This window comes from Bacillus rossius, chromosome 3, assembly GCF_032445375.1.
Source record: "Bacillus rossius redtenbacheri isolate Brsri chromosome 3, Brsri_v3, whole genome shotgun sequence".
Taxonomy (NCBI): Eukaryota; Metazoa; Arthropoda; class Insecta; order Phasmatodea; family Bacillidae; genus Bacillus; species Bacillus rossius.
This window is the reverse complement of record NC_086332.1, coordinates 77,008,046-77,022,671: the sequence shown is the minus strand read 5'-3', so window position 1 is coordinate 77,022,671 and position 14,626 is coordinate 77,008,046. Positions and strand designations below refer to the sequence as shown.

Below are 14,626 nucleotides of genomic sequence, written 5' to 3'. Positions count from 1 at the left end.
TACTTAAAATAATCGTCGATACTGAAACTACTTTATAAATGGCCACCGATAAAGCAGCTGAACAGACTCGTAGTCACTGATTTGTGGTAGTTCGCACTCTGATGAGTACCGTGTTCAGATATATCAGTACAAGAATTCAGGTACTCCCAACAACGGCGCTCAAAGGACGCATTTCCATCGCGAAGACGTCGAACGGATGTGAAAAAAGAACCAACGAGTGGCGCAGTGTGATACGGTCGTCACAGCAGAGCAGTTCCACGTTTGGCATCTCCGACACGTAGAGGGCGTTAAGGGGATACCTAGAAACTGAAAAGAAAAAAAGCGCTATTTTGGTTTTTGGTCATGGCCATTTTTATTTTATTTTATAATTTAGCATTATATAGTTCCCCTTTTCAAAGGCAAAATCCAGAACGGAGAGTTGCGTTAAAGAATGAATATCATTTATATTATTACAGTTGCTGTCATTAATTTAAAAATTAAATAAATGGATTTACAAGATAAAATATTTGTTGTGGCCCATCACTGCCAACTTCTCGTATCCGATTAAATTAAGTGATATCCCTCAATTAAATCTAAATTTCGACAATACAGGATGATGCATGAGTGCATTTTAGTACCTAGGTCTTCCCCTTCAAAGGATTACCAGTTTGTGGACGGAAAGAACAGCCACATTTTCCCCATGGTCGAGGATCACTCAGTTTGTTTCCGTGAATGGACTGCGATCGCATGACACTGGGTCCCAGCAGTCGTATCTTCAGACGGGTCTTCCGGATCACAATTGCTAGCGCTCTTCCAACGAGCTGTGTTTCACCACGCCGTGTGTTGTTTACAAGTTATTGTCGCATTCACACTTTTGATGGGGGAGTCCATTCGAGCATCAATCTCACGATTATTTCATGGACAGTAATCAAACATTTACAGTTACATTTATGAATCTCATATATGCGTGTGTATTTGAGTTGCCAAATAGGAAAATTTATCTGCAATTACGTGCTAACACAACTTGCAAAATATTTTATTCAATGCATACCTCCTATCTGTTAGCATTTGTTGTATAGTAAATTACAATTATTATTGAAATTTTAATTTTATAATTCACAAAGAACAAAATAATATTGGCAAGAAACGTACATAAAATCAATGTGATACATTGGTAACACAAACCATTTTCTGAGTGAAACCATGGTGGCAAAAAGTGAGGGAGTGGATTTGTTAATAAATGTCAAAATAAATAGAACCACGTACCCCTCTTTTCCATCTGGATAGATATACATTTATTTGTAGGTTACGATAAGGTTTAACACTGATTCAATGCTGATGTGTTGCTGACATATTTGTTCAACAATACTGACGGTATTTTTTAACGATACTTTTTAGCGATTTCAAATGAAATTAAGTTCAGTGCCAGTAAATATTTCGCGAAAAAATGTATGCTATCACTGCACTGTTAACAATTTTTACCTTCAATTTACGAAGAATGCTGGTTTCAACTTTTTCAGGGATCTTCATATAGGTATTTGGGGACACTGATTTCACTTACGTACTTAAAACATGATTCAAAGAATATTCTTGGTATATTAACAAAACTTTCAAACGCTGGCTAATTCTATAGTAAGAATACTCTTCTGTGTCCACGTGTATTTACACTTGTTTAGAACGAAAAATAGCAAATTAACTGTGATGTCTAACAGTGTGAATGAATCGTACCCAGTGAGTTATTCTTCGTTTAAGATAGAAATTTTAATAGGTAACTGCGGGCGGCACACTGTAAATTTATTTTGTAAATGGAACACAAATATCCATGTAAAATTACAGATATTTTTACATATGTACAACTGAATTACTAGAAAATAGTGTACGCAGTAATACTGAGCTCGGATTCTTACCCGGGCATTCATGTTTTGTGTTGTCCCAGTACCTCCAATAGAAAAAGTTATTTTGCAAAACCGTTCCCTGAATATCTTGCCAGTATGAACTGCGGGCATTGATAAGCATAATAAAAACAAAATAAAGTCAAATTGTTGAATTTTTGATAGTATTTTCCATGGTTTGATAATAATATATACTTGAATGAAACACCAATTAAAATATAAAATTATGCGCCAGTTCTGCAAAAAAGATGTTTCATATGTATGGAAAAATAACCATAGCCATGTGTTGTACAAAGCTGCAAACAATTTTTGTAAAATTACCGAAATATATATATATATATATATATAGTTTTTTTTCTGTGATCAGGATGGACTACGGGAAGGTGTAGGAGCGGGTGTGAAGGCTCGGGACGAGAGACGTATTTCTTGTTTGTCCAGCTCGCGTGGCAGGCGCAGTTGGGAGCGACCAGAATGGAAATAAAAAAAAAAAAATCCACCCTCCTCGCTCGGACGGGCGATGCGGAACGAATCCGCGGCTTGTAATCATTTTCGGCGTCCTGCCCTGCCCCTCCTCCATTCCCCCCCCCCCCCCCCTCCAACCCAGCGATCCTCGGCCGAGCAGGAGGCGCCACCGAGGTCCGTAGCTTCCGTTGCACGTCGTGATTGCCTGCCGTCTGGCCCGGGGAAATAAATCACTCCGCCGGCGGAATGTAAGCTTGATAACCGCCCATTCAAAAGTTGCGCTCCGCGGCGAATTCCCTGACGGACCACGTCGCCCCCGAAGCGCGGCGAACAAGAACTCAGCTGTCGAGCTGCTGCACGATGGTCCGTGGATTCGCTCCACAGTCCACGCGACGTTTGTACATACAGATCATTTTCTTCGTCTTGGTACCGGACTGATTTTTTTATATTAAATGTTTTGTTATTTATTCATCCGTCTTATTTTAACTTGTGGCGAAGCTACGGTGTGGACACCGTCTTGTATTACACTTAACTGCAGACTAAAAATAATACCTTTACTAATAAAAATTAACATTAAATAGAAAAACAAAGAAGTGATCACTTAAAAAAAGGACTAAATGATGAAAATAGTTCACACCCAAAGTACGGAAAAAAACCTTTAATTAATTAATAGATATCTTTTTTTTTTAAATATGAGCTCTTAAATGGTTTTAATGATTTTTACAGAGAAAATAATAATAATACAAAAATAAAATAAACATTATAGATAAACAGAACAAATTAATTAATATACAAAAGCACATATTTTTTCGAACAAGGTTTCGTACATCAAGTGGAAAATAAATTTAATAAGAATTATTGAAATTGTTTTAAAAACAAGTCAAAATATTATCTTAGCTCCCGAAAAGAGTGTTGGTTCGATGGTGGGTTGAGCAAGAAAGAGAGAAATAGTACTTTCAGCTGCTATCAAACACATATTTTAGAATGAAACTATGTAAAAAAATGTCAAATGGTTTCCAGTATTCATGTATTTAAGCTAAGACAGATGGTTTGCGGGCATTTACATTTTCTTCAAACTTTCAAACTTCTACAACTATGACGATGCTGATGTCGAAATTTCGGAGATGATTTGTATTCAGTCAGATAATTTTTATAACGGAATATGAAGCTACTATTAGATAAATATTTTACTAATATTTTCCTTGCACACTTAGGTATATGTTTACTAAATTGAATAGACTAGCTTCCGATTTGAGATAGTCAAAGCGAAGCAGTCTAAAATAAATTTTTATTCCGTTAGTACAAGTATTTTTCTAAACTTTTAATTCAGGACACGAAATAATAGATGAGCCTGCATTTATACTTTTTAAAACATATGAAATCTATCCCGTATGACTTTCCTTATCTATTGGCATGAGCGTAAATAACGGATGGTGTAGGGGAAGGAGTTTTGATAGCCCGAGCCCCCTGGAATAAAATATTCTCTCATCGAGGCAGGGAATGACACATACTATCGCTTGCAAAATTGTAACTGTGAAACGGAAATGAATGAAAAGCCGCTGGCGCTTCCTGTAAATTTACATATTTTTGCCAGGGGTTAGTGGAAATGAATTTATCAGTTGGTATTGTTTTAGATACATTCGGGTTGCATTTGAGTAACATTTTTTCTGTGGGCTCAAATTTTATACTAGCTAGTAGTCTTTCAGCTTTCAGTAATTGCCAGAGATGTGTAACTTATAACCTCGGAAAAGAGCGAATTCATTTGTTCTCATGATGTAGTACACTTATCAATACGAAACTCGGTAACGAAGTTTAACGTAGACTTCTTTAAAACAACACCAAGCGTGATAAATACATAAGAAAATTGTGTTTTTAACTAAATTTACGGACGCTAATTACACGTAGTTTCCGCAACCGCCGCTAGAATTCGTTTTTGGAGCAGCTACGTCCGTTTGAATTATTCGATTTGCATAGCAAAATGTTAAACTATAGGCCTATAATAAAACCACCCCGATAAAACCGAAAAAAGTCTTGATAAAATACTAAACCCCTGGTTTTGAACGGTTTATCGACAAGGAATCTTATTAAAATATCGCCCATCTTATTAATACTATTAAATTTCTCTTTGTCTTTGTGAACTTTGGTTCTTGTCATCCGCTACAGATGGCAGCACTGTGGTTACACATTTCCGTTCTTTTCCTTCCGTCGCATTCACGCAATTACTTTTACCAAGAGCTAAGATATTGCACATATATTTTTTTTCTTTGGATGATACGTCTTGTAAAATGCGAGGCTGAAGAAGGCATCGACCAATAACTGCACTAAAGATACATCCCAGCGTTCGCCTGAAGTGATTCCAGGGAAACCAGTGCAAAGCCGATGAAATGATGGCAGCGCCGGGACTCGAACTGTGAACTGCGAGACCAGTGTCTTAGCATTGAGTCACCTCGCTCCGAGCCGTGGGATGGTAGCACGCACGCTAACGGTAACTAACAGAACTGGAAGTCAAGGTACGGTTTCTCACACCATAATTGGTTATTTCATTTCCTTGTCAAAACCATCAGATTTCTGCTAATGTTCTCCTATAGCTCTCTATCTTTGGTTTTTGGTTCACAGATATTCAGCAATTAACCAAGCTTTTTTTTTTAAATCTAATTGTTAAAGGTCATAATTTTAAACATTTTCCGCTATAAAAATGATTTATTAAACATCTGTTTTGAAAGAAATCGTAGTAAATTTACGAGAAAGGCCCTCAAATAATGGTAACGGCAAGGAAAATTAAGAGTTTGAGCAATGGATAGGGAATGGAAAAAAAAATGTCAGTTTTAATGACTTTAGGATAGACTACACAAGTGTTCTCTGTACTTTAGCGGATAAGACCTGCGCATTGACTACTAACTTCAGTTCAGACACTGCAGCAGCTTGCAGTTGAATGGTTTGGGTTATATCTCGTGGTAAAATGAGTCCGGGCCAGTCTTGCAGCAATGACCAACAAACCGGTGACACGGCTGACGACATTGGCGGCCTGCGTCGTGGCGCGTTGCACGATGTTGTTTCGGGCGCGACGTGCCTCACCTTCGAGGATGGTGTCCATCGTCCGCCGGTACAGGGAGTTCCGCAGGTAGTGGACGGCGGGCATGAAGAACACCTCCTCCGGCCGCTCGGGCAGGAAGTACACCACCAGCTCCGTGTTGGCGGGGATGGTGCGCACGGCCTCGTATATCGGCTCCCCTGCCACAACAACACTCTCACGATCCACGAATAATAGCGATCCGTACAAACTATTGAAAATTCTCCGTTTTGGTATACGTTGTAGGGCCAAACATTTTTTCGCGAAAAAAAAAAAATATATTATCTGCATTAAGGTATGCCTGCGCTAGCGATTGTTGTCTTGTGACTGGAGGCCAATTGCCATATTATTTGACCGGGACATTCAGGACGCGTTTGCTCCCGCGCTGGATGGTTGTGATTGGCGTGTTTGACAGAAAAGTAAACTGAATAAGGGATTTCTCCCCCTTTTGGTTTGTTAACCCAGCCCTCTTAGCATAAGCCCTACCGGCCTGGGGCCCCCACGGGCGTGGATACGGAATACGCCGTACACGCGAAACGGGAGATGTGTTAGAGATCCAGCTATGTCCAGAGGCTGAGGATACCCATCTCAGCATGGACACCAACTTCACCCCCCGTCTCTCACAGCTAACCAGACGATTGGCTGCGTGGACCTGAAGGAAACCCGGCCAACAACGAAACACAGGCATCGCAGAGCTGGTATGGAGATCTTTCCGCAAAAAAAAATGCTCGGTCCTGCCAACGGACGAGTGGGCAATGGCGCGAGACTGACCTTTGACCTTGGTGCCGATGATGTTGACCTCGTCGCTGTAGGCCGAGGTGGCCCTGAGGAAGCGGACCCAGTTGCAGTGGCGCACCCGCCGGCGGTCCACCTCGGTGATCTCGTCGTAGCACCCGAACCGATGCCGGATCTGCCAACAAACACAAGCAGTCGTCTCTCCAGCTCGCAGCTCAACAAGTTTGTTTGGTTGACACACACTCTGTACTCTTTTACAAAAGATTTCGTTGGAAACCCGTCCACAAAAAAATATTTTTTAATATTACAAAGAACATACTGTAACTCTTAAATGCAAATAGCTATGGTTATTTTTGCATATATGAAATACGTTTTTCGAGATAATACTGAGTATTTATTATGAAATTTTGCGCATAATTTTATATTTAAATTGATGTTTCATTCAAGAAATTTTTTCTAGACCTGGAAAAGTTAATCGAACTTTCAACATTTAACTTTATTTAGTTGTGTAGTGCTTATTATGTGCGCGGTTAATAGTACAGGAAAGCTATTCAGGGAACGGTTTACAAATAACACTATTGTAGGTACTAAGACAACACAAAGCATACATGTTCGGTTAAATTCTAAACTCAGTGTTACTGTGGACAAAATTTTTAGTGATAGATTTTCTTTCTTGTAAATGTACAAATTTATAAATATCTGTAATTTTACATGAATGATTCGGTACCATTACAAAAAATCATTTACAGTGAAGAGCCTTATTTACACTTTATCTTTACAGATTTTTGAAGCGCTAGAATATTTTTTTGTCTATAATCTTAAACGCGTTTTTTTTTCCTGTAACGTGTTATCAATATCATATTAATTCCATGTGGCAATTTTAATGTATGTATTTTTTTTCCAAATAGATACCACCGTGATAAAGTAAAAAAATAACATTATGAGTATACAGAACTACGTGACTTAACAAATAGGTGCTAGAGTAATGTTTTTCACTAAATGAAGCCTTATGTTTTTTTTACTGTCATTAATTATAAACATTAATTTAAATAACATTTGTTTACGTTCTACGCTCCCCAAAAGTTGAATATATATGCCATGATTGACTTCTTCAAGTATAAGACGGCATAATTGCTGTTTATTATAAAAATAATGATTAATAAACACATGTTCATGTACTTAGTTAATTTTTTTTTCAGAATAATGATATGTCTATCCATAAATGTAGACTGGAAACCTAGACATACAAGTGGAAAACAATAATATAATTAATGGCGTAGGTCCACCCAAAAAAAGAATATTTTATCATACATTACAAACATCATCATATTCAATAATTATACTTTATTTTTGAGCAAATTTTTTTATCAAGAAATAATTTTCAACAATGTCATTTTGTTAGGAACTAAAAATGCTTTGAAAAACATGACGTGCTCCCTAAGGCTTGGTCTTACACGACATATTAATTGCTTTTATTTTTTCGTAATTTTTTTCATTGTATATATAATATTTCAACTGGAACCCTCCCTTGCATTTATTGTTCTTCGCGCACGTGAAGATAATTACGAAAATTTGCACGACATTTTACACTCACGATATTACATTTGTTTAAAAAACAAATTAAAAGTAGATAACGAATTAAAATGTAAGAAATAGCCCTTAAATAAAAGTAATGACGGAAAAACGAAGGAAAAAATTGTAAGCGAGTCTTTCAGTTCTCGCCAGTGATATGTAAACATACAACCTCGGTAACGAGCAAAATTATGTGTTCTCGTGTTGGTGTGATAAACATACCGATAAGTAAAACATTCGCATTTCAAATACCAAAATTTCTGAATGCGAATCTCACAAATACTTTCCACGCCCGCCGCTAGAATTCGCTGTCTGAATCTTAACCGTTGCTTGCCACCATTAAACTCAGATAGCAGCTTGAGGGATGTGCGAAATGGTTATTTTCCAATACTTGCTATGGCAATTATAGTTCTGATAAAATAACTAGTTAATTAGATGGTTAACGTTATCAGTTATTGGACATGAATGTATGTTTTCAAACATTCATTATTCCAATTGCAAAGAACGACTAAAAAATCATTACAGCCATCAAAATTATGGCCTGATTTATAACACTGACATTGTATTCTTTATTTTATTTTTCCATTGAAATAAAATATAATTTTGTTGCTGTTATACATCCAAGTAACCTATTTATTTGCATAATTACGAAGAAATTTCTATTGGCTAATAGAATGACACATTTAGTAATTTTATATAATTTAGCTCATATTACTTTTTACTTTTAAACGTGCAAACGCCATTTTCTATTATTAAAATACTGCCCATCTTGATCTTGTTCAAATTCACTAAACAGTTTTTATTATAAAGATACTCACACGTTAGAAGTTATTCTTCCATGGCATTACTAAAATATTAACATGAACATTTTAAAAACACATATTATAACAGTAAGTTTATGTTTGTATATTTGTTTTTGCTTAAATGACTGAAATCAGTCTGAAAATACTTTCATCAAACAAACATTAACCTTATTTAGATTAGTCAATATTTTCATTATTGTATAATGTTATTAAAAAAAGAAAAATTCCAGTGACGATATTTTAAAACCTCGTCCCTTGAGATTACCAAGAGCGCGGTATACCACTGTGCTAGTAAGCCTCTTGGGACTTTAGAAAGAGAATATGTTTTATAATCATTGAATTCCAGGTTTCTTATATATTTTTTAAAAAAAAACTTGAGACAATTTTTATTAAGACTATTTTAGCTTACCAAATATATTCCAGGGTAGTTTCACTATCACAAAGTTTCATTTGACACGTCAATACATTTGTTATGTACCCTAATGTTTACGAAAGTGACTGTATAAGGGTTTACGTTGCTACACGTGGGTCCACCACCTTTGTGTCACATTTCCGTTCATCGACTTCCCATCCATTTTCATGAAATTACTCGTACCAAATGCCATATACCGAGAGCTAAGATGTTTACACATCGAAGTCAACACGTGTCTGAAAACGTGGTTTAGCTAGTGTTAAAGTCAACAAGTGTGAAGACATCGCGAACAGAGAGATAAAAAAAAAAATTGTAAAAGCTTCTGTAACTGAAATCCGTTACACGTGATGGTTCGGACGCGGTTATTACGGCGTGTTTAACAAGCGGCAGCCCGTGGGGTGAAGTTGTTTACGGGCGCGCGAAGCCGCAGGGCAGACACAACACCGGCGAACTACGCGTCTGCGCGCGCCGTCGCGGAAAATGGCCACTTCCGGCGCCAGGCTTCGAACTGCAGCGAGTTCACAACGCCGGATGTTGTGGCAAGCGGTGGTATCCCCCGTTCCGAATCGCTCGCGGACGCACGAATACGTTTTTTTGGGACGTACTCAGCTTTAAGTAAATGAGGGGTTCCAGTATAACCTTTAAAACATTTTTAATGAATAAGCTTTCATTTTAATTGGGTTTGAAAAAAAATGGTCACATTTAAATATCAGAGGAAAAAAAAGTAAACTTATGGAATTCCAACGTTTACGCATAGAAATTTAAGACATGATTTTGTTCGAGAAAAGATAACAACGTTTTATATTTTGGTTTTTATTTAATTGTTTTTAATACTTTTTCCCCTCAGGCAATATTTTGATCTTTTCGTTAAAACATGTCATAAATACGTATGTATTAGTGTTAATTAATACATGAAACAGTTCTCAAGTTTTTATTAAAATCAAGCTTACAACTAACATGTGTGCAAACCGGCATTAAATTTAGACTTATTGCAAACAATTCCTGTGTCTTCTGTGCATGAGGCATGTTGGGCTGGACGTGGGAAGAACTGCACTTATTGTGCCCCACTATAAGGACTACAATAAAACTCTCTGTAAAGTCATGTAGCTAAGTTGCTTTAATTTTCTTATTTATATCCTTGAAAAAGGGGGTGGAGGTTCCGGACCACGCAGTACTCTCCCCATGTCAAGTCCCTGTAAGGTCCTTTCACACTGTCAAACTTTCGTTTCCACAACCGTACAATATGTTCTGTTAGAGTTGGAGGGTTATGACGTCACCAAAACCGGTACTAGCGCCGGCATGTTTGTTTAAAAAGTTGGATAACTTGAGTTTCCATCAAATATTTTGCATACAAGACATGTTCCCAAATATGTTGGATGTTGTATGCAATCAGCCAATCAAAATCGCGCCTAGCGTAAACGAACATAAAATCCGTTTCTGTCACAGCGAATCTTTAAAATGGCAAACACGTGGGCGACTGAAGAGGTTATAAAGGTAAAATCAATAAAAAATAGTTAGCATGAATGTCGTGTACAAAATAATTTTAAGTTTAAAAAGGAAATTATGTTAAGGTATAACTAAAAAAAACAATGAATATTTATTTATTATTGTGGGTAAAATTTATAGATGTTTTAACAATTTAAAAATACTCAAAAAGCATTTAAAAATAAAAAATTACCATCTAGCGCTGTAATGCAATGGTTAGGTTAGGTTAGGTTAGGTTAGGTTAGGTTAGGTTAGGTTAGGTTAGGTTAGGTTAGGTTAGGTTAGGTTAGGTTAGGTTAGGTTAGGTTAGGTTAGTTTAGTTTAGTTTAGTTTAGTTTAGTGTAGTTTAGTTTAGTTTAGTTTAGGTTAGGTTAGGTTAGCATAGATTAGCATATGGATTAGGTTAGGTTAGGTTAGGTTAGGTTAGGTTAGGTTAGGTTAGCATATGGATTAGCATACGGATTAGATGACGTCATCAGGTTGGCAACATCGAGGGTCGCAAGGCTAAAGGTCAGGGTCGAATTTCAATGTCAGGGTCAAATTTCAAGGTCAAGGACTCGGTTCAAGGTCAAGGTCAAGGTCAAAGTTCAGGGTTCAGGTCAAGGGTCGAATTTCAATGTCAGGGTCATATTTCAAGGTCAAGGTCAAATTTCAAGGTCAAGGTCAAAGTTAAAGGTCAAGTTCAATGTTCAAGGTCAAAGGTCAAGGTCAAGGTCAAAGGTCAAGGTTTAAGGTCAAGGTCAAAGGTCAAGGTCGGATCCTGGATCCTGCGCCTGTCCCAGAATCGGCTATTATATACTACTCCCGTGGCTTTGCTTGAGCAATTTCTGATCATTGCTGATAAAGTTGTCTTCAAGTGTTCATTGATTGACGGCACTTTGCACCTTATCTCTGGGTTGCGCATGATTCAGTCACATTATATTTAGGTGGCTTTTCGATGGCTTCTAATTCCTTTAGGTTTTTTAAAAATATTACTATGGATATAATTATAGGAGTCAGTCCAATCGAAAAACGTTTGCACTTTAGACTGTCGGCGTGTGATTGCTGACCTGTGACGTGTGGAGCCGTAGCCGGCTCTAGTAACCGAAAGAGGCTCTCGCCAGGTATCCATAACGGACGTGTGATGCGAATATATACCCTCTCCCGCTTACGGCAACCCATAGCCTTCTCGTGGTGTCAGTGTTGTTGACCGATATGGGCTATGCCGGGGGTGCTCACTCTGACTTCCTCGGTGTGTCGGAACGAGTATTCTGAAGGGTTAGTAGGATGTGGACGGGTGGCCTCGCCTTTGGACGATCCTAATACATATCGGTGGGGGGGGGGGGAGGGGGGGTTGGACCCCCAAACCCTAGGTGGTGTCTTAAGGCATCGGGTTCACAGTGAATAATCCATAATGCACATGGAATAGCGAAGGGCGCTTGCTTGAGGTGGGGTCGTCCCGGCTTGGCCAAACCGAGCTTTGGCAAAGACATAAACCTATGGCGGTGGATAATCCCAGTTTTGTATTCAAGGACGTCCTTGGTATAGACGAACCCGGGCTCTGGCAAGGCTGCAACTTTCGAGCGGGGGATAGTCCAAAATAATGAACCTTGGACTTCCCTGGTCTTGTCAGGGTGGTCTCATCCCTCTCATCCTCCCGGAACAGCACTCTACCTGAATATGAAGGGTGCCACGGGACTGATCCCTTACTGTGAAAGTTCTCTGCTGATGTTTCCTCTAAGGGCCCTGGATCAGATTTGGAGATGGACTCGTGGTGGCAGTGGTAGCTCCTATGCTTGGAGCACACTCTGAGGAGTCCCCGCTCCGTTGAAGAGTGGAAGTGTTGAGCTACTTAATGCTATGGTACTAGGTGGATATCCTCGGCTGGATCACGAGCAGCTGGGTGACCGATGGGGTCCCAGGGATGTGATAGGTGTCGGTACTGCCTGTAACCCCGGTGAGGGCAAGCACCGTCGGTGACCTGGTATACACGGCGGGATAGCGGTTGCTCGGTGGCGCCGGAGTTGGGATGGGTTTGCTCAACCTCTCGGTGTAGCTGTTAGTTGTTAGAACCATGACGCGAGTGGAAATGATGTATCTATTTCCCGGTTTTCGGAACCCATGCCCTATTAGAATCTCCGAAGTAGGACATGTAAAAGATCCATCTATCCTATTCTCAGTTACACCTTCACGGTTCGGTACCTGAGGAGTATTGGTGCTGTAGGCTTGTAGACCTAAATCCATATGTCGGCGTGTAATAAAACAATTTGGCATGTCTTTACTATTAATAATTCTTTAATAATAAATACCTTTGATACAATTTCATAGTACTTCAATCTTTATATGCTGTTGTAGTTCGTATCCGTGTGTAATGTTTAGTGTCTATTTTATATTGCAAAATTTTTATACATTTTCTAAAATTTACGACACTCTTATATTATTACAGTACAGGTATAAAATGTAAAAAATAGGTATGGAACTGTGATGTACGCCTGTATGAAGCCTATAGTACTTACATTTTGTTATTCTTTTTCACCTAATGGCTCACACATTTTGTTATTAGGTTATGTTTTGTATAAAACGGTTATAAAATTTATTTGTGTGGTTCTGTAGAAATGTAACTCGTTGGAAATTTTGCCGGTTTCGCAAAAGAATTGCCAACAAATAACAAGAAAATAAATGATTTTCCAGAACAGTATCAGCTCTGACACATCCCCAACGCCATCTCTGAAGAACGAGAAGCCAATGTCAAACGCCTATAAAAACTCATGACTCATGACCGAATGACGCGCGACCCGGAGAGAAGGCGAAATGTGGCAGCCGCCAATGAACGCACGACGACCACTCGACCACTCACGTTTGCGTGGTCTAGCAAAATATTCACAGATCTCTGTTAAATGGGTAACAGAAAAAAAGCGAGCCAGTCTTTCAGTACTCGCCAGAGATGGACAGCGCGAGGATTCGAGGGAAAAAAAAAAAGAATGTGTAACACCTTAGCTCTCGGTGTACGGCAATTTGGTTGGGGTAATTTAGTGACTGCGACGGGAGGAAATAAACGAAAATGTGTAACAGACGGTGCTTATATCTATAACGGATGGTGAGAATCAGAGTTCACAAGGCCAAACGTAAACTTAAACTGTTTAAAGAATTTTAACAAGATGGGAAGCATGTTTGTAAAAAACTAATTTTCTAAAATCAGGTTCAAAGATAAGCTTTTGTAATTTTCAAGTTTTTGCGGTTTTTATCGGAGCCTTTTCATCTAACTTTGGTAACGATTTAATTCACGTATTCTCATGTTGCAAAACATCTTACCAATACGAAACTCGGATACGAGATTTAACGAAGAATTCTTCAAAATATTGCCAGGCCTGATAAATATGCGCAAATCGTGTTTTCTACAACATTTCTTGACGTGCATCGCACATTGTTTCCGTACCCGTCGCTTGAATTCGGAATGAAGCAGCTACTTCGACTATTGAATCATTTTATTAGCAACCCGAAATTTTAAACTTCATAATGAAACGGCTCCGATAAAAAAACGCAGAAACTTGAAAATTACAAAAGCTTATCTTTGAACCTGATTTTAGAAAATTAGTTTTTTACAAACATGCTTCCCATCTTGTTAAAATTCTTTAAACAGTTTAGGTTTACGTTTGGCTTTGTGAACTCTGATTCGCACCATCCGTTATAGATATAAGCACCGTCTGTTACACATTTTCGTTTATTTCCTCCCGTCGCAGTCACTAAATTACCCCAACCAAATTGCCGTACACCGAGAGCTAAGGTGTTACACATTCTTTCTTTTTTCCCCTGGAATCCTCGCGCTGTCCAGTTCGCGCCGAGGTCTCGTGTCCAGCTGCGCGCCAGCGAGCCGTCGCGTCGCACCTTCCCCGAATCCAGGCGACGATCGTTTCTTCTGTACTTATTTTTTAGTGTGTGTTTTTTTTTTTTTTTTTTTTCGTCATCTCGGACTCGGACATCAGCTGGCAGTCGCCGCGGACGGAGCGCGGCGCAACGATCCCGGCGCGGAGATTGGCCGGCGGTGATTGGCTGCGCCCGGGGCCGCGTGGCCGGGGCGGCATTGTTGCGGTAAAATGGAGCAGCAACGAGCGTGGCTCTGAAAAGAGGCTTGTGGCGAGGAGGCTGGGGGGGAGGAGGGGTGAAGAAGGGGTTGGGGGGTTCCACTTCTCATTACCGCACCTTCTTCGGCGAGAGACCGGACCTCGTCCCCCAGAAG

General features: G+C 39.1%; 1 protein-coding gene across 1 annotated transcript in view; it reads right to left on the bottom strand.

Moving 5' to 3' along the window:
- The window catches only part of LOC134531324 (zinc finger protein 16-like), a 331,519-nt gene that overhangs the window by 158,712 nt on the left and 158,181 nt on the right, over positions 1 to 14,626 (bottom strand). Inside the window, exons 2-3 of the mRNA XM_063367018.1 lie at positions 6,175 to 6,313; positions 5,409 to 5,564 (exon numbers count right to left, since the gene is read on the bottom strand). Coding sequence (XP_063223088.1) covers positions 5,409 to 5,564; positions 6,175 to 6,313 — 295 coding nt within the window. The remainder of the gene's footprint in view (positions 1 to 5,408; positions 5,565 to 6,174; positions 6,314 to 14,626) is intronic.